We start from the raw sequence: 20925 nt of genomic DNA, 5'->3' as shown, positions 1-20925 counted from the left end.
GTATTTTTACCAGTTTCATCCTTTTCTGGGGAGACACCTCACTTTGGAGCTGTCTATCTTCCTTTTCACATCTGGATTGCTTATACAGTTAGCTGCTTCTGTATAGCCTTGATACTGGAACTATGCATTCTTCTTCCCTTCTTTGCCCTCCTTCCACATTGGCTCTTTTTTCCTTTCTTCCTCTCTCTTTCTCTTCCTTCCTGTCCCTTTATTTCTCTGCCTGCATGTCTGTGTATCTGTGTGTCTGTTTCACCCTCCTGTCTCCCCATGTTGTCTTTCCTCCTTTTTTCCCTCTGGATATTTCTTTTTTTATAGCATCCTTTTCTTGTGTTATTCGATGTAGTATTTTCTGCGACCATGAATGTTAGTTTTGTGGGGAGTTCTTTTCCTCTACAAAATGTTTTTAGTAACTGCTCCCCCCCCCACCACCATTTTATTGTTTTTGTGTCTGTTTTCTTTGTTAAAAACATTTCCTCAAAATCCTTGGTAATTTGAAGCTGTTTAATGGGAACAGGAATGTGACTAAATGAAAAGCCATTTGGAAATTTCTGAGATTATGAATGGATCTGTCAACTATGAACTTTAGGGTGATAAGGGTGAGTTATTTGTGGGAAGACCCTTACTTTAGATATTTCTACTTTAGCGGGTCGGATTTCCATGGAAGAACATCTTTTCTGTAAATCTAGTTTCTAGTGTCTGTGGGAAAAGGACAGTGGATTTCTGCATTCACATTTCTTGTCTGTTGTTTACTTAATATTCTTTTAGGTTATGGTGTCCATGCCCTCAACTGTTTGGGTGTTCCCCACGTTAGAGATTCTCTGATTTGCACTATTTATTAAAAGTCTTCTTTAGGATCAGTTTGAAATGGCATAGGGCTAATCTTCTAGATGGGTTGTTGTATTTTCTCAGTTTTCATCCAGGTGCCCCTTCTCCCTTCTTCTCCATGATCTGAAGCTCCAGAAGTACTTGTACAGTTTCTAAGCCTTTTGTATAATGTGTAATATAAGGATTGGTTTACTAATTTCCCCTTTACTGGCTAGGAATTTTGTTTTCTTGAAAATCTGAAGTTATATTTGTTCACTTACTTTCCAAAGTCTAGTTTTTTCCCTCCTTTTGTGTCTCACTTGTTCATACCATTCTTAAATATTTATTCTTGAAAGTATTTAGGTATGACTTATCTCCAAAATATTTTTTATTTGTTATTGTTAGATAAACGTGAAGTAGAGTATATTTTGACATATTATACATACATGGTGTGTAACTTATTCTAATTATGATCCCATTCTTGTGGTTGTGTATCATATGGAGTTTCATTGGTGTTCCAATATATTTTTTAGTTTTATTATTCATCTTTAAGAAGCTTAAAGAATTCGAAATAATTCAGTATGAAAAATTGGTCACATTCTCTTAAAATTTATTATTAAAATTTATTTTTAGGCTTTCATTTTAGATTTTGAATTTTCTCACTTTTATACAGTGTTTGTCATTTTTTTCATTTATTTAAGTATAATCAGACCTTAGTGTTTTTTTTCTTTTCAACTTGTAGCAGTCTGTACCAAGTTAAATTATACATGACTACAGAGAGCTTCTCTTTCTTTGATTTGCTCTTATGTTAGGTCACATAGATTGTAAAGGATTTACAAAGTAGGAAAGAGATAGTGCTGGGAATTAACTGCCAAAGTTTATTGTTCCTTCTTAGGTCTCTGTTGGCTTTTTCTCTTTCCTGATGACCTTAGATATAGTCTCTCCTTAATTTTTTTTCCCCTTGAACTTTTATTTATTTTTTATTGATTATTTTAATTGTACATGACAATAGAATGTTTTGATAAAATTATGCATGCATAATTAATATCTTATTCTAATTAGTACCCCATTCTTGTGGATGTACACAATAATGGGATTCGCTTGTTTTTTTTTTTTTCCATATATTCTTCGAATTTTCTAACTGCCATCCCTTTTCTACAGATGAGGGCTATATTCTATCTATTTATTTCATTTTACAGAAGATTTCTGTCTTATTTCTTTCTTCCCTACGTGAAATATGGTGGCAGATCTTCTGAGATTTTCGCTGCTAGAGAGTGATGAAACTCTAATGAGAGTAAGAAAACAATCCTTTATTTTGTTTGAAGGTGAAAGCTTTGATTTTTATCACTTTCTATCAGATCTTCAATTATAATATTTTCTTTTAAGCTCACCACCGCTAATATTTTAAATTCCATGGGCTTCATTCCTGACCAGGACTATCATCTTACTTTCTGCATATGAACCTTGTGCTGCAGTGGTTCTCAACCCCAGCAGATCCAGTGCTTCTCTTAATCAAATAACTTATAATTCTACTTTTGATGTCCTTAAATAAAATTTGTAATTTACTTAATGTAATTAAAAAATTATATCCAGATGTAATGTATAGTTAGGGAAAGAAGGGATAGGAGGACAGTAGGCAGGGAGACTATGTGCTGAATGGGTCTTGGCCATTCAGGGCAATGGGTCTCCCTTGTTTTCCTCTAGCCTAGAACATTGACCTTGACCATCTCAGGCTATTACCTGTAATTCTTTAGACAAATGTATTACTTTTCTGAAAGTTAAACCTCAAAGTAATTTACATGCTTGTGTTAGTTGATACACAGGTGCATTATAGATTCTAATGTTATCTGAGGGTCACTAAATGTTCTGAATTTTGTGAATTTAAAGAAAGATTATTTAGCATATAACATCTTAATAACTTAGGTGTAGGCTATCTTTGGAATTTAGAATGCAGAGCTAAGGGAGGGGAAGTCAAAGAACAGTTCTCAATTGGTAAGCCACTGTTAACATTTATATAGATTTTTGACACTCCTTGCATTCAGCCAAAGTCGGCATCTCTTGTCTCTTTAGGTCTTTGAAATTTTTAAATATTTCCTGGGTTCTATTCTGAAAATGAGCTTGTTTAATGTTTTCTTTCTCATTTGGATTTCATCCTTTTCCTTTGTCCTGTGTCATTTACCTGTGTTGCATCTGTCAAAATTTTGTTGACAGATCATCTCTTGCTATGATTTCTTCTTGTTATGTTTCTCCTTTAACCATTTTAGTAGAGTTTCAGGAGTAAGCAGAAATAAATATGTTATACACACAGATTTATCTTCTTTTGCTGGTAGTAATTGTGAGATTCATTCTTTTGACCTTAGCCAAATTTTGAGGGATGCAGCCATATTGTGAAGAATATTAGTAGATGCTTTGTTATGCTAATAATTGAGAATTTATTTTTTCTTCTCTATTATCACTTTCTCCTCTCAGTTGATGTCTATGAAATAATAACATTTGTGTATACTTGTTTAACATGAATGACTAGTTTTAGAGAAGTTGTGAAGCATCTTAAAATTGATGGAGTGTCATTGGATTTTTTTTCTTTCTACGTGACACATAAAATAGTATGTGATGCTTTTGGAGTACAGTTAACTATAAAACTTGTGTATGTATCTTGGTAAGGATAGGAATTTGAGCTCTTTTAACATGTTCATTTGAAATCATAGTGCTAAATTTACTGGGTTAGGTAAACAACATTTGCCTTTCTTTAGAAGTTTTTTCTAGCAACATTTAGTCTTTCTCACTTTTAGAATAGTTTCTATTAATACAGCATGTGCAAAGTGGAGGGGTTATGACATGGGCAGTGATGTTATGGGTGCTTGAATCATAATTGTTTGTTAAAACTGTTTCTAGAGAATTAAATCTACTCAAAATCAAAAACACTGTTTGTGTATAGGCAAGACTATGTTTAGTAACCCAAACAACCAAATTTCTCTCTCATAATAAAAAGATGAGTAATATTTTGTTTAATTTGTGTTTAGTTTTTGCAACTAAAGCCTAAGATTTCATTACTGAAGTATGTTAAATTTGTTTTCCAGTTTACTCATTGCTATGAATGAACTCCATGTTTTTGACTCATAATTGTGAAATCTGTTTCATTTCTTCTATCTTTCCCTTGGCCTTTTCTCATTTAGTCGAATTGCCCCAAAATCTTTCTTACTCTGTTTCTTGGCTGCCAATATCTCAATTTTATTCTTTCAGTAACCTTATTCAGGGTTTCCTTAGTTATAGGAAAGAAATTCTAATACTCTAGCCTTTTCCCAATAGCACAGCTTGACTTGAGTGTTTTATCTACTTATATGGAAAACAAAAACGAAATGTTTAACATTGATAGAATTTTGTTCATTTCTATATTAATGAAGTTAGAAACTACTTAGTCTGCTTCCTTGCCCAGCCAATGAGGAGAGAGGTTTTACTGTTCAGTTGCATGTAAGCATTATTATTTGATTGAAGGGCTGACCTTTCTCCTCTTCCTTTCTCTTCCTTTTTCTGGCTCTTGACTTTCTTGAAATATTGAACCTTCTACTTAGGTTTTGTTTTTGCTGTGGTTTATTTTCACAGGTTTTCTGCAATCTTTTTAAACATTTTAATTGTTAAAGTTTCCATTTTAATCAAAGAGTATATTATCTTTCAGAGTATCTTAAAGTGAGGTCACATGACCCTGAGGAAGCTATTAGACATGATGTTATCGTGTCTATAGTTACAGCTGCTAAAAAGGATATTCTTCTGGTCAATGATCACTTACTTAATTTTGTGAGAGAGCGAACATTAGATAAACGGGTAAGTAGAAATAAGTAATAATAAGTAGGTTTTTATTTTTAATATTTGAAAATAGTATTTCACTTGAAAATACTGTTTTTTTAATAAATATAGTAGTTAAATTCAGTATCTGAGGCTTGAAGGAAATAAAGTGAAGGGAAATGAAAAACTACTACTATAGTTTACTGAATTTGTACAATAGAAGCAGTTTTACATTATAAAGAAAACTTTTTTATTTTTATTTTAAGTGGAGAGTGCGTAAAGAAGCTATGATGGGACTTGCCCAAATTTACAAGAAATATGCTTTACAGTCAGCAGCTGGAAAAGATGCTGCAAAACAGATATCATGGATTAAGGACAAATTGCTACATATATATTACCAAAATAGTATTGATGATCGGTAAGGACACTATATATGTGTATTTGATGATTTGGGGTATAATTTCTTGATCTGTTGCTTTATGCAAACTGTTTTGATTGTCACTTTAAATCTTATCCTTAGTTTTTATTACAGGGGAAATGAAATGAGTAGTTTCTCTTTTTCACCAAAGCCACAAAAGAAGCAGTAATGTGCACAACTTTAGGGAATGGGTACAATTTTTATATTATTTTTTATGCATTATTTGTGAACAGAGTTAAATCTGAAAGTAGGAATATATCTAGTTATAATTTAGTTTTGTTTCATAATTGTGTTATAAGGAGTCTCAATTTTTTCAAATGAAATTCAAATAAAAATAAACTGGATTAAGGGCATTTTAAATAGAACCAATTCCTAGTCAAGGCTAAATACAGTTTATAAATTTCTTTAAAAATACATTATCTGCCTAAGGATAGATCTTGTATGGATCTCAGTCCTTTCACAATCAGTAAAGCCACAAATCCTGTTTATAGTCTGAATTGACAGCTTATTAGTGGGATCTAAATAGTTATGCCTATAGCAGGTTACAGTGAGAAAAGAAACATAGGTTTGTATCAAAATTTGAAGATTTGTAGAAATTAGAACCTGAGGTCTTAGGGTTAACATTATCTAAGAAATTTATTTTCATAAAAGTAGTTTTTAGACTTTTTGAGTGGCTGGTATTAGTGTATAGAATTTGCATTATGACTTGCTAGTACATTTCTTTCTTTTTTTGGGGGAGGGGATAGTGCCTCTTCTTCTGGGCCTCTTCATGCAGTAAGCCATGATGGGGGGAAACAGAGGTGCCATCAAAGCTCTAGGCTAACAAAGGAAATGAGAGAGAGGACTTAGTAATTTCTGATTACTTTTAACCAGGCTGTTTTTCATGATAATAACTTTAAAAAGTCAGGAATTTGTTTAATATGTATTTATTGTATGTTTTAGAATTTTACATACAAATTTAGTACATTTAAAAAGAGTCAACATGGTCCCTTCTTTGTGCTTTTATAGATTACTTGTTGAACGGATCTTTGCTCAATACATGGTTCCCCACAATTTGGAAACTACAGAGCGGATGAAGTGCTTATATTACTTGTATGCCACACTGGATTTAAATGCTGTGAAGTATGTCTCAAATGTCACACTCTTCTTTTCATCTTTTGCACTATTGGATTTTATGGAAAAGAAACCACAAATAGCTTTATTTGAAAATGTAAACTATGTAATGTAAACATTGTTTTAAAGGGTCAAGACACAATAAAATACTCAACTTTTTTTTTTTTTTAAGAAGTTTTGTCAAAATGAGATCAAGCAACTTAAAGCAATTAAAAAGTAGAACTAATTGATTTGGAATCTTTTAGAATTTGATTTTTTTCTAAAGTTTTCATATTGTTGGTATCTCAAGAAATGTGATATACCTATTTTTCTTCCCTTAAGGTGTTAGAAAGGTCCATATTATGAAAATGCTATCATCTGATTCTTAAGTGGTACTGATTTAAATTATGATATAAAGCAGTAGGACACAAACTTTTGTGCTACATACCCTCAACATAGTATTATAGTTTAGTAAAAGGGTAAGCACAAATTGTGTGTGTGTGTGTGTGTGTGTGTGTGTGTGCGCGCGCGCGCGCATGAGTTTGTTAATTTACTTGCCATACTGGGGATTGAACCCAGTACATTTAACTACTGAGTTGTACACCCAGCCTTTTTAATTTTATTATGAGTCAGAGTCTCATTAAATTCCTAAAGCTGGCCTTGTACTTGCATTCCTCCTGCCTCAGCTTCTATAGTTGCTGGAATTACAGGTGTGTGTTACCATACCTGGCTACAGATATATTTTTATGATCACATTTTATTCAAAAAGTACCTTTGGATGTCTAGGTAGTGAGTTAATATTTGAGACATGGAAGACACATTGCTAATCTAATTGAATCAAATTAAGGATTAAGAAGTTGAGGTCTAGGGATTTACTGTAGATCTTAGAAAGTGTAAACCCATAGTAGTCCAGTGGTTTACAACTATTGAGAATTAACATGTTCAGAAATTGGAGTTTGAAAGAGCCATATGTAATTTTCATTTGTACTTCTGCTTAATGGGACTTAAGACTTCATTTCCTCCTTAGTAAAAATTATACATTACTGATAATTTATATAGAAATGTACATTCCTTGATACCCATTGTATTTCAGGCACTGAAATATGCATTGTCTATGAATAGTTTGGCATTATAATGGAAAAGTAGTTGCAAAAGACATACTGTGACCCATAAAGCTTAAAATATTTATTATCTGGCTTTTTACAGGGAGAAATAAAACCCTATACAGCCTCTAATTCAAGTAGTATTTTTCTGATTTTACATATAGTAAACTGAATTACACAGAAATAATTAACTTGCATAAAGTCAAATCAGTTTTAGTAAGAGAACCATGTTCAAAATCAGTTCTTCTTGGTTCCAAAAGTCATTGTTTCTCTACTCTATGTAGTAAAATATACTAACTATATTTAATTTTATTACATATATTGTAAATTTTTCACTGCAATTGGAATGCATCTTAAAATTGTCACTTGTTGTAGTTTAATTGGTGGTTCTTTTTCTTATGGTACAGTTGATAGCCTCTTAGATTGGATGAGATGTGGCATATATATCCTGTTTGAAACAGTCTTATTAGAAATTGAAGCATATCTTGACTCCTTGACTCAACTCAAATATCATTCAGCTGTAAAAATGAAGTGAAGATGCTTCTAAACAAAAATTGAGAATTTGCTACTTCAGATCTTATGTGAAAAAATTACTTAAAGAGTTGTTTGGTTTTTTTTTTGTAAGAAAGAGAGGATATGGAAGAAGCAACAAAAATTTCAAATATGTTTGCAAATCTAAATAAAGGATTATAAAAATAATAAGGTTTTTTTTTGTAAGGATGATGTAGATTTAAAAGTAAGCATGCATCCAGGCTGATATTTTTTTTTTTGTAAGGATGATGTAGATTTAAAAGTAAGCATGCATCTAGGCTGATATTTAATCAGCATACTCCCTGCAATTAATTGTATGTAAACTCTCTCAAGTGTCCCTGGAACCCTCCGTCCCATAGTTCCTTGTGTCTAGTCATAGAAGGAGGGTCTCCAGGACATTCTTCTACTGCCCACTGTTCTGGTTGGTGCCATGACAATGTGAAAAATTTTGGACTTTATCAGACATAAAACATGTAAGATAATAGGTGAGTAATATGCACTAAAAAGTGTTCTAATGTTCTTTTATCGTGTAAGAGTAAGAATAGACATGTCAACTAATTAGACCATATGTCAGGTACACATTTTAGAAATTTAACAGTCACCTTTAAAAGAATGAAATTAGTACAGAGTTTCCAGATCCAGGGAATAAAAAAGAATTAATAAAAACTTAATACTAGAAATAGAAAATAAGAAAAATAATTGTAAGTAGAAACACAAATTATAAATAGTACTTATAAAACAAACCATATCAGACATTACTCTTCACTTAAATGATAAATATATTTGATTGAATTTAAAAATAAAGCACTCATTAATAAGAGATATTCTGAAAAATAATGCTACTGAAATGTTGAAAGTAAATTTTACTTTAGGCCTGTCCTTGAAAAGACTTTGATTCTACAAAAATAGTTTGTGAATAAAATATAACTATTTAAGTTAGGTATATATCATTTTATCTCACCAACTTTGGAATTAACTGATCCACAGTAATACTTGCCAAAATTTTAGTATTTACCTGTGTTTTCTTCAAAGACCATTACATTCTTTATTTTGTAATGATAATAAATTACATAAATGTGAGTTATTATGTATAATAAAATTAAAATATCTACAAATATACCATCCAACTTGTGAACTTGTTGCCCTTCCATCTTCCTATCTTTTTCCCAGAGATAACCTCTAGTCTCTAGTTTTTCTCATCTCCTATAAAAAATACCTTTGTGTACATATGGATGTGTAGGTATCCCTTAATAATATTTCTGCTTCTTTTGAACTTGATGAAAATGGAATAATTTTGTGTATTGTCTCGTGACTTTTATGTCATTAAGTCACAATTTTATTTCATTTTTTTACATTGAAAATTTGTCTCAATAGAGAGAATGGATGTGTGTCTTAATTCTTTTCATGGTACTTATTGGGAATTGTACTCGCCAGGCCTGCAGTCCACCACCGAGCTGTACTCCAAACCCTTTCTTTCTCTCTCTCCCTCCCAGTCCCCTCCCTCCCTCCCTTGCTTCTTCCTTCCTTCTAGTAGTATTATGAATATTTAAAGTTTAGTGCATGCCTTCAGGGGTTTCTCTAAGGTATAATTACATATTTTCCTTAATTTAGCTACATTTTGGAATCACCTTGAGAGATTTAAACAAAACCCACACCTGTATCTCTCCTTAAAAGCTTCTCATTAAATTTGCCTGGAAGACAGTCTGGGCATTAGGGGTTTCAGAAAAACATTCAGGAAATTCTAATGGACAGTCAGTTTGGAATCGCTAATGTATAGCTAGGAGTAGAATTGCTGAGTATGTTTATTTTCATCATTATAAGCTAGTATTGAATTGATACTACTTTATAATTCTACCAGTGGTTTCTGAATTTCTACATTCTCCTGTATATTATCAGACATCTTAAATTTTTTTTTCCAAGTAACAATTTTATTCTAATCTACAGCACAATTTTTACATACATTTTAGTGGTTTTTGACAGTGTAACTTTTAAGCAGATTTTTAAATCAATCTACAAAAGTTCATATGTTAAAAGAAAGGCTATTTAGATAGGCAGTAAACAAGAACAAATTGCTGCTTAATGATTGTATAAAAATACTTGAAAGGACAGTAAGCTAAATATGTTTTATATGAGTTCTTAGACAATGATGGTCACTTTTTAATTTCAACTATAGTTGTAGCTTATGGTGGGCTTTAGAGTTGTTTGAGATTTCATCTTTAATAAATAACTACAGTAGATTAAATAATTTCCTCTTTGTTTTAAGTAAAAGCAAGTCTCAACATCCAGGTCTTTCAGAAATTGTAAGTTATGATTAGTAATATGAAAGAGAATGCATTGACTTTGGATTTCAGAAGTAATTTCACAGACAACTACCCTGCTTCCTTAAAAGTTATATTTTAATTATGTAACATATAGTTTTTAGGTTTTTATAGTCTTCTGGAGAATAGATATTTTGCTTTCAGTGTTTATATTAATAAATTATGCCAATGAAACTTCCTGAAATTTTAATAACTTGAAAATAATAATAAAGTATAACTGTTTAAATTTCACATTCTAAATTGAAAATGCCCTAATACTGTTGTTTTGTGAGTGTCTTTTTTTTTTGTATCAGAGATTGAACTTTGCGGCACTCAATCACTGAGCCACATCCCCACCCCCATGTTGTATTTTATTTACAGATAGGGTCTCACTGAGTTGCTTAGTGCCTTACTTTTTTACTGAGGCTAGCTTTGAACTAGAGATCCTCTTATCTTAGCCTCCCAAGCTGCTGAGATTACAGGTGTGGGTCACCTCACCCCACAAGTATCATTTTAAAGTGACTGCTGTACAGAAATTTAAGTTTCCAGATTCAAACTAGTTATTGCCTTTAAGAAATCCAAAGGCATTTTAAATTGTAAAGGATAGAATGGAAAATTAAGCAATCTTCTTTCCATCAAAGGAAAAAGAGATGTTTTATATGCTTCTGTTTTTATTACTTACTTGGCAGTGCTTTGTGTGTATGGTCACAGAGGTTAATGAAGTATAGATAATTGAAAATAAACCAATGAAAAATAGTTTTTAAATTTCTTTTTAAAATTTTAAAATGTGTGGCTCTGATATTCTATAACTTAATATATTGTTAACACTGGTTGTTCTTTGATTAATATATCTTTTTTAATTACCTAAGTTCTTTTTTGATTTAAATTTCTGCCCAAGAAAAAGACATTTATTAGGAAGATATCAGGATTTTTGCCAAATTGAAAGAATATTGACTTTTAGCATAAATAATTCCTGTCAGCTTAAATGTAATACAATAGCTGTTTTAGGAAAAAAATCCCCATTTTTTTTCATAACTATACCTCTTTTCTGTTTCTGTCATGGATTCTATTTTATTCTACCTTTTATAGGATCTTCTTCATTTTTTCCTTTATTTATTAAATTTACAATTTCTCCAATTTATACCCTTAGCCTACAAAAGTGCTCTTATTAATGGTAAATACAGCTTACTTTTAGACAAGGCAAAACACAACCACTGGGAATTTCTTCTTTTGATCCTGTTTTTTTTATTGTTATATTTGACTGCCCCCCCCCCATCATCAGTTACTAAGTCCTGTGAATTTTCCTATGTCATCTTTGGTAATTTGAACCCTTTTTAATAGTTATGTACTTAGACAATTCTGGAAAGATTTTTTTTAACCTATTTTATATGTTTGTGTTTTTTAGAGCATTGAATGAAATGTGGAAATGTCAAAATCTGCTCCGACATCAAGTAAAGGATTTGCTTGACTTAATTAAGCAACCTAAAGTAAGCTAAATTTTAAAGGAAAAATTTCTTTTGATGTTAAGTTTTGTAAAACACACACATTTTAGTTGCTATTTACCATTGCTGCTTTGTATTAACAGTGGAAGAGTTCTGACTAAAGATAGAACTTAAGATTCCTAACTTAGCTGTAATTTTTAAGAAACTTATTACATAGAAAAATTTTAAGAGTTTACTAAATCTGCAAAAGGTGATAGCCATCAGAAAAGAGAATGTACTTCTGTGCATTCAAAAGTTTTTGGTATCTTTAAAAATAAAGAAATAAACAATAACTCAGTGTTACTGAAAGCTTAAAAAATAGAATAAAATTACACTTTTATTTTGCCACAGGAATACTCTCCACATCTTGTATACTCTTAGGATTTTAGAAAGTTTTTATAATCAGGTAATTATAGTACAGTATCTTTGTATTTTCTCTTCCAGTTAATATTATGGTGATTTTAATGTGTTGCTTGAATATCTAATTATAGTCAAATGATAATATTCATCTAGTAAAGTATCATTTTCTTTTTGGGTATTTAGAATGATTTCAGTATTAGGTAGGCCTATAAATGTTATAATTCATCCAAAACATATTGCATTATTGTACCTGCTTATTTTAAATTGCATTGAGGGAAAACAACAGTATTTTATTTCTTCTTCAGTCCATAATGGTCTCTCCAGACCCTTTCATCACACAAACCTTGTATTTGTAGGACAGTCAGTAAAGCAGTATAGTTTTATCTAAAAGGAGAAAGCTTCCAGTTTCTCTGGGCATAATTTGACTAATTGCTTTAAAAATCCATAAATTAACAGCAGTTGTTTTAGAGATTTGTAGTGATTCTCTAACTTTTTTTTTTTAATCTTTAAGTGTGGTTTGAAGATTTCAAAGATATTGTACCATTTGTTTGCCTAATTGAAGCTTATGTCTGAGTAGTATTTTTGTTTTGTAGGCTAACAATAACCTTTATGTTTTATGGAATATATATAACCTGTTTTCTATGATTGTTGAGTGTATTGAACCTGTTGGAATATGTGTTTTCCCTTATGATAAATGACTTAAAAAACAATTCAGTGATTTTTGTTTTCTTTTTCTGAACCCTAAATTAGTGTATTTCAGTCAATAGGCATGTGTTTTGTTGAGTATTATTATGCAATAAGTCATTGTGTTTCAGTGAGTAATCTGGGCATTAAGTGCTGTTACTTTGAGCAGTATTAATTTATTTCCTCTGGCCAAACATGCATCAGTGTTACATAAAAATAAGAGATGTTCTTATATTTATGTGTATAGAATTCTTGACTTGGGGTATCATTGAAATCATAATAACCAGGTAGTATGCTAAATATGTAGATCATGTATAGCACATTCATATCATGTTGCTCAGGATGTGTGAGATTTTAATCAAGTACAACTTTGCTTTGACTTGAGTCTTTCAGCTTTTACTTCTTTAGTAGAACTTCTTTATCTTGCCTCTTAATAAAAACTTGAAAGGATCTCATGATGTTTTTACTCAGTCATATATGAAATGATAAAATAAAAATCTCAGTTCATTTGCAATGCTTAGTTTCTTTCTACTTTGTGTAATTTTTTTTTTGCTTGTCTTATAATAATTATCAAGTAGGAATTCTCGGTAATATGTGGTAGGATTGAAGAAGAAACAAAATGGAGGAGGATAGTACTCCAATAGAGTTGTGTTGTAAGAAGAATTAGTAGTTTCTCTCTGTTTGTTTATACTAAGATTTATAATAGACATAAGTGAATTAAAGTTAGAAAAAATTCAAAGATATGCTTAACTTTTGGGTATTTATATTTCCTCATATCTTACCAGGAAGACTTTAACAGTTGGTTTATGTTTGTTCTTTTTTTTTTTTTTTTTTTTGCTTTCTTTATTATTCGGTTTGAGTAAGCCAGTTTTTAATTTTTGGCTCAGCAACATAGCCCCTCTACTTCATTGAACTGAATTAATTATTCAAAAGTGTCTTTTGAAAAAAAATGTTTTTTTAGACATTGATGGGCCTTTATTTTGTTCATTTATTTATATGCAGTGCTGAGAATTGAACCCAGTGCCTCACACATGCTATGCAGGTGCTCTACCCCTGAGCCATAACCCCAGCTCCTCAAAAGTGACTTTTTAATTTTCAGTATTGCACTTTTGTTGGTGCAGTTTCTTTTCATGTAATTCAACTTCTTGAAAGCCCAGCACAATCTCTTTCATCAGTAAATGAAACAACAAAAATTGTATGTTTCTTAAAGTATTGCTGTTTAGTATTCCAAATTTCAAGTATTTGGGAGTTAATTCTTGTACTTTATTATGCTTTGTCTCTCATTTCCTTTTAAACAGCTCCTTCAATAGGGATGGTTTATTTATTTTATTGACTTTAACCCAATATTTATGTAGCTTAGTATTTTTAAACACAGTTTCTCAATGACATGTTTTTGGTTTTATAAAATATGACACTGTCTGGGCTGGGGTTTTGGCTCAGTGGTAGAGCACTTGCCTACCACATGCGAGGCCCTGGGTTCAATCCTGAGGACCACATAAAAATAAATAAATAAAATAAAGGTATTGTGTCCAACTACAACTAAAAAATAAATATTAAAAAATATGACACTTGAAGATATATACAATAAATCTTTTTATCTTTTATATATGTGAATTCACATGAAATTAGTACATGAATGTATGTGTAGTACAATGTGGTGAGCACATTTATTCAGTGAAATTACACTTCCCTGTTAAAACCCATACCTAGAAATCTTAGAAACAGCTTTTTAAATGTCTTTTTCCATTAAGATCTTTGCCATAAGATTTATTACTATGCCTGAGAAACCTCAAGTCGGTTGAAATTTATACATGTGTCAACTTTTAATTTGAGATAGGGCTAAAAACTTGAAAACTAACAAGTTTTTAATTATTTTATTTTCCTTCCAAAACTTACCCTATTCTTTCAGCTCTAAAACTGCAAAATATCTACCTGTTCAAAAAATGTTATGTAGCAATCAGTTTTTTAATTGAGAACTAAAAAAACAGGGTGAGGTAGGAGGTGATGAGAGTGAAAAATGTGTTCACTTCTACCTCCCATCTAATACATTTAGGGTTTAAAAAATACCTCAGGAATATTTACAGTAGTCTGGAAATGGTGGCGTACACCTTAATCCCAATGACTTGGAGGATTGCAAGTTCAAGGCTAGTATCAGCAACTTAGTGTCCTCCTGTCTCAAAATAAAATAAAAAGAGCTGTAGATGGAGCTTGTTGATAGATGGTTAAAGCTCCTTTGTATTCAGTCCCCAGTATGTGGCCCCCCCCCCAAAAAAAGGATGTAGTTGTGGTAAGGGCATGGAACTGGAGAATTACTAAGTTATTCGTACCTAATTTTTTGAGGAATATAATGTAGATTCTTGTCAGGAAATTTTAATTTTGATTTTTTTTTTTTGTGATTTACAGACAGATGCCAGTGTCAAGGCCATATTTTCAAAAGTGATGGTTATTACAAGTAAGTGATTTTAAATCTATATAAAATTTAAGATTTAATCAAAATAATTCTTATAATATGTTTCATTTTAGGCTTTGAAAATATAGCAAATAATTAATGCATTTTTACTTGATATTCAATAAGCAACTCAGCTTTACTTTTTTCTGATTTTTACTTGGCATATGATATAGAATTTCAGATTTTCTTTTGTAAAAACTTGAGTTGGAGAAAGGATTCATTGCATAAATTTATTTCTGAGAATTCACTTAAATCATTATATGAGCTTACTTTAGTGCTTTGGTGTTGGTTGCTCTTCATAAAATGTGAATTTTAAGAAGCTGATTTCACACTGAGTGAAAATTGAATATATCCAAGGACTACATTAACAGTTTCTTTTGAAAAAAAATATTTATTTGATTTAAGTGATGCTCAATAAATGTTATTTAATTGCATTGAACAGTATGTGTAGTACATCTTTATTTCTTGCAAGAGTAGGGAAATAACTATGTTTGTGGTCATTTCCTTTTCCTCCCACCTTGACATTATTGTGTATAGCAGATGTATTAATCATAGAGGTAATCAGGAATACCTGGCAAAATGAGTCTACTGAACTTCCACTTGATGATAATGAAAAGATCTTAAGATGGATCTGAGATGCTGACTATTACAAAACGTGTATGGAAGTAATGCGAAGACATTGAAGAGTGCAGTAACTTAATTCACTGGGTTTTAGGTTATGTGATTGGAGTTTTAGTGTGAATAGATCTTTTAAGAACAAAATATATTTCATATCTGGGTAGATAAAACTAGTTTTCAGTCTTTTTTGATAATGTGCTACAGTAAATAGTTTTATGCTTTTTTTTTTTTTTTTTTAAATCATCACTATTTTCTCAGTAGTTTGGTTCTGGCTAGTATCCTCTTAAGAAGATGATCCCCTATATTCTTTCTGTTTTTTCCCCTCTGTCCATTTTCTTCAAGCAAGGTAGTATTTTTCACTTTTTGTTTGAGGAAAGCTAGTATCCTATAGGTGGTTAAGGGTATTGTGACAAAGAAGGGGTTGCAAGGACGATATATTTGTATGATGTTGAATTTAAAGTTTTGTTTTGTTTTCTCTCTGTTGTCCTCAGTCTTCCATCTCTTCCCCTTTTGCACCTCTCCTCTTTAATAAATAGGTCTTCTTATACCCTTTAATATGATGCCTGTTAGGAAGGGACTATAAAATGACATTTTCCAAAACTATTTAAAAACAATACTCCCTTTTCCATAATACCATTAAACTCCAGTGAATTGCTAGTGATGTTTGGATCAGTTTGTAAAGTGCTACACTAACAGTTTTCCAGCTTTCCTTCAGGTGCTTATTGTATGCTGAAGCTTATTGCTTACAACTTACGCAAACATTTAGTTTGTCTTCTATATGTACTGTGTTTTATCTGTTGTACTAACATATGGAGCCCTTTCTTTGCAATGAATTTTTTTTCTCATATAGAAAACATGAAAAGATCATATAACAAGTGTTTAATTGGATTAATTTATTAATATATTCTTTCCGCATTTAGTGATTCAGTTATTCTTGTTAAGACTTAATATACATTTTCAGAACTGTGGGAACTTGAAGATTGAACTTACTGTATTCATACTTTAAGATTCATTTGAATTTCTACTACTTTTTTCTATCCAAAGTTTTGTAATTTCTGTTCTAGTCTAGTTCTTTATAGCAGTTAAATAGCCAGGGTGGGGTGGGAACACCAGACTAGGATCAACATTTTATTAGTTCTCTTAGGTTTTTTGATTCACAAGACCCATTAGAGTAATATGAAGTTTCGTACAAAGACTTAATCTCTTCTCATACAGTAATGACATATCCAACAGTAAAACTGGAAACAGCTTACTTAGTATATTTCAGTTCCAGATAGCAAGCATGTATATATGGATTTTCTCTGGATTGGCATAATAATAAACATAGAAATATAAGAAAATAGTTCCTTAAAGATAAAACTTGGTGATTTATCTTTTGCTCTGAACTTCAAGAGAACAACATATGCCATAAGCTTGAGGGAACACTAATAATGAAATGGGCATTATTAAGGTTGATCTTGATATCTTTAAATGCTATAAGAAGTTATTTAGAAATAGCCAGTGCAGTCATTTCCTGCATAGATATCTCTTCATAGTTGACCCTGTTTTATATTTCTAGAAAGCAGATTTTATTTGTGAAAATTGACTATTGATGTTACTTCACAATTTATTTTATTGAACTAACCTGAACATGTAGATAAGAATTATTAATCAAAATAATAAAAAATGAGAAGTACTGATTTTTAAAATTATTTTGAGCAATTTAAAAATGTATTTTAATTAAATTTTAATTTATTTTAAGGAAATTTGCCAGATCCTGGTAAGGCTCAGGATTTCATGAAGAAATTCACACAAGTGTTAGAAGATGATGAGAAAATAAGAAAACAGTTAGAAGTACTTGTTAGTCCAACATGCTCCTGCAAACAGGCTGAAGGTTGTGTGGTAAGGAGAGAAAGAAATAATGTCTGAAAAACACCCAAATAGTTTTTGTCTCCCTGCCTTAAAAAGTAATTTTCATTTATTATATGAAATTTAGAAAACGTAATATAAGTAACAATACAAATAAACTATAATCCCTCCATATAGATAATTGTTAATGTTATGGTATGTATTCCAAAATGAAATGATATTACATATACAGTGTTAAATATTTTACTTAGTCATTTATAGTATTATATTAAATAGCTATATAGCATACCACTGAATACATATGCCTCGCTTTACTGAATAGTCTACTTTTTTGTACATTTAGATTTTCCCCCACTTGTTGATTAATGCAAAGAACTGTATAACATTTCTGCACATTCTTGATCCTTTATTATACATTCTTAGGAATATAATTGCATGGTTTAAAGGTCCATTTTTTAAAATCTTCAATATGTATTGGTACATTGCTTCCCAAACTGGTTAGTTTTTACTAACTGCCAGTGGTGAGAGTGGCTATTTTCTCTTTCAAAATGTTGGCCAGTATCACCACTAGAAACAAAATTCAAATAAAAACCAACAAAAACTTACTTATTTTGGTAGAATTTGTATTTGTTGGTTGCTAGTCATCTAATCATCTTTTTTCCATGAGTTTCTTATCTATTCATTCTGCTTTTGTGAATTGCATGTTTATCATTTTGCCTATTTTTTATGGAATGGTATTTATCTTATTGATTTGTTAGTTTGTCATAATGGCATTGTCTGTTAAGATATGAACAATTTTATGTCAGTTGTAGTTTGCCCTTTGATTTATGATGTTCTTTATGTATCATAATTTTTATTTTTATCTAGCTGGGTCATGAGGTTTTTGCTTTTGGTGTCCCGATCACAAAATCCTATTCTATTGCAAGTCAGTGAAAATATTTACTAATTTCAGTGTTTCTTAATCTGTTATTCATGTATCTTCTGAGCTGCTTTTTAGAGAAAGATGATTCTTGGTTCTTCTACCCCAGGTTAATTAATTAGAATTTTCAGAGTGAGGTCCAGGAGTCAGTAGTTTTAAGAAGTTTCTCTGATAAGGTTGCTAAAGTTTGTGTGTCTACTGGATCCTTGGTTTTATTTTATATTTTTATCCTTTTAAGCTTTTTTTTTTTTTTTTGGTAAAAGACATGATATAGAAATCTTTGTTGTTTCAAATTTATCTCCAATTTTATTTCAAAATGTTATATTGAATAATTTACCCTTTTCCTATTTACTTGAAATGTTACCTTCCTCATACACTTAATTCTTAAACTAGTTTAAAAAATTTTTTTTTACTTATTCCATTCTTATTGATTTACTGATTGCAGCATCAGTACTACATGGTTTTAATGTAGTATCTTAATATTACAATGTAGTGATTTGTTTAAACATATTTTTGTGATATTTAAAAAATCTACATTACAGCGTGAAATAACTAAGAAGTTGGGCAACCCTAAACAGCCTACAAATCCTTTCCTGGAAATGATCAAGTTTCTCTTGGAGAGGATAGCACCTGTGCACATAGATACTGAATCTATCAGGTATTTGTATATAAAAATATTAAGTTTTCATTACTATTCACCCATGCATTTAGGAGGTCAGTGACTATTGGGTACTGCTATGTGCAAGGCATCAAACTAGTTACTCATTTATGTAAACTTACGTAAATTTGCTCCTGTGTATGTACACACACACATTTCTGAATTTATATATACACATATGTGCACTCATCTGTGTATATATTTATTTAGTTTTTCTTCTTTTTAATTTTAGTTTTATGCATTGGTTCAATTTATATGAGAAATTGTCAATCCAAGTCTAGTATTTTGTGTTAATAATATACCAGGAGTGCCTCTTTTGTTAACTTGCATAGGTAAGTTAGGTAGCATAAATTTTAATTACAACCTCAGAAAAGAAAAACTAGATGAATTTGTTTTGAAGGAACATTTGATGTATTTTCACAAATATATGAGAACTGAAAGTGTTTCTTTAAACAACTCTTATTTAAAGTTTCAACTTTGATCCAGGTGGAGTAGGTGGAGTGGTGCACGCCTGTAATCCCAGCAGCTCTGGAGGCTCAGATAGGAGGGTTGCAAGTTCAGAGACAGCCTCAGCAACTTAGTAAGGTCCTAAGCAATTTAGCAAGACCTTGCCTCAAAAAAAAAAAAAAAAAGGTACTGGGGATGTTGCTCAGCAGTTAAGTGCCTCTAGGTTTAATTCATGGTTGGTGCCCCCCTCCCCCCGAAGAAAAGTGTTTCAGGTTTGATACCATCTGTGACATTATTTCTTTTTACATTTGTATTCCCTTTTGTGAAATGTTGGCAGAACTTCCTCCCATCTCCTGGACTTTTCCTTAAAATATTTAAAAATATTTTATGGAAAACTCTGGGAAAAAGTGCTTTTAAAAATATAGCATAATGACTTATTATTCATCTCTGGTGCCCTTTGGGAGTATATATTAAAATTAAAATAATACTAATGACTTGTCATCTTGTATTCTATGAATCCTTTTGGATATCCCTAAGAGGTAATACTTTACCTAAAAGAGAAGAATGGGTAATATTTTGTTTTTTCAGAGATGAGAGAAAGAGTATTGTAGGCACTGAGATTAACATATCAAGCTAACTGGATAAGAAAGAAAAGAGATATTTAGAAAATGATGTCATATATTTGAATTATAATATGGAGAGTTGATCCTTGAAAAGTAGATTTGGATCAGATTGTGGAAGGCCATTAAGGTTGACCGTTAGAGTTATACTTCATTATTTGATTTTTGAGAACCACACTTCATTGAGTTGTATGATTGGAGGAGGGGAGTAGAAGAGAGATTGCTACAGCAATATTGTGGTTATCTCCTATGGTAGTGGGATAAAAAGAAAAGAACTTTATTTGCAGGAGGTTTTAAAATAGCAACCTACATATTATCATCTTATTTCATATAGGAAATAAAGACAAGCAGACAGAAATATAAGATTTTAAGTCCATATAATAGAGTAAATAAATCTTTGCCTTTAGCAATCAGATCCTACTGATCTAGAAGATATGTTAGAACATAAACACTAACAGTAATTAGTACTGATAATGTGACTGGGAGGACTCTAAAAATGTTTTCAAGTTATAACTTATTTATTTAATTTTATGAATAGGAACCATTCATAAAGTTAAATAAATGATATATAACTTTAAAAGAATAAAAAATATTGTTATAGGAACTATTATTATTACCACTTTATAGAAAAGGAGCAGTGAGTTATAAAGGCATTGTATTAAATTAAGAAAGTTGCTACAGAGCCCACCACACTGTACAGTAGCCTCATGGAAGAATCTGCTTTCAGTTCTATCTAGTAGTCAGCTAGCACTCATTTCATCCAACTCTGACAGTGTTAACTAATCTTTTTAGTTTTTGCATTTTTAAAGTTGAATA

The 20925-nt window shown here is 31.1% G+C and overlaps 1 protein-coding gene across 7 annotated transcripts in view; it reads left to right on the top strand.

The window, feature by feature from the left end:
* Positions 1 to 20925, top strand: part of Pds5b (PDS5 cohesin associated factor B) — a 200021-nt gene that overhangs the window by 100069 nt on the left and 79027 nt on the right. For all 7 annotated transcript variants that reach the window (XM_078016128.1, XM_078016127.1, XM_078016129.1 and 4 more), the window contains exons 11-17: positions 4478 to 4623; positions 4851 to 5002; positions 6011 to 6124; positions 11431 to 11512; positions 14954 to 15002; positions 17359 to 17498; positions 18927 to 19042. In XM_078016128.1, coding sequence (XP_077872254.1) covers positions 4478 to 4623; positions 4851 to 5002; positions 6011 to 6124; positions 11431 to 11512; positions 14954 to 15002; positions 17359 to 17498; positions 18927 to 19042 — 799 coding nt within the window. The remainder of the gene's footprint in view (positions 1 to 4477; positions 4624 to 4850; positions 5003 to 6010; positions 6125 to 11430; positions 11513 to 14953; positions 15003 to 17358; positions 17499 to 18926; positions 19043 to 20925) is intronic.

The sequence above is a fragment of the Ictidomys tridecemlineatus genome, chromosome 6, assembly GCF_052094955.1.
Source record: "Ictidomys tridecemlineatus isolate mIctTri1 chromosome 6, mIctTri1.hap1, whole genome shotgun sequence".
Classification (NCBI taxonomy): domain Eukaryota; kingdom Metazoa; phylum Chordata; class Mammalia; order Rodentia; family Sciuridae; genus Ictidomys; species Ictidomys tridecemlineatus.
This window is presented reverse-complemented; position numbering and strand designations above follow the sequence as displayed.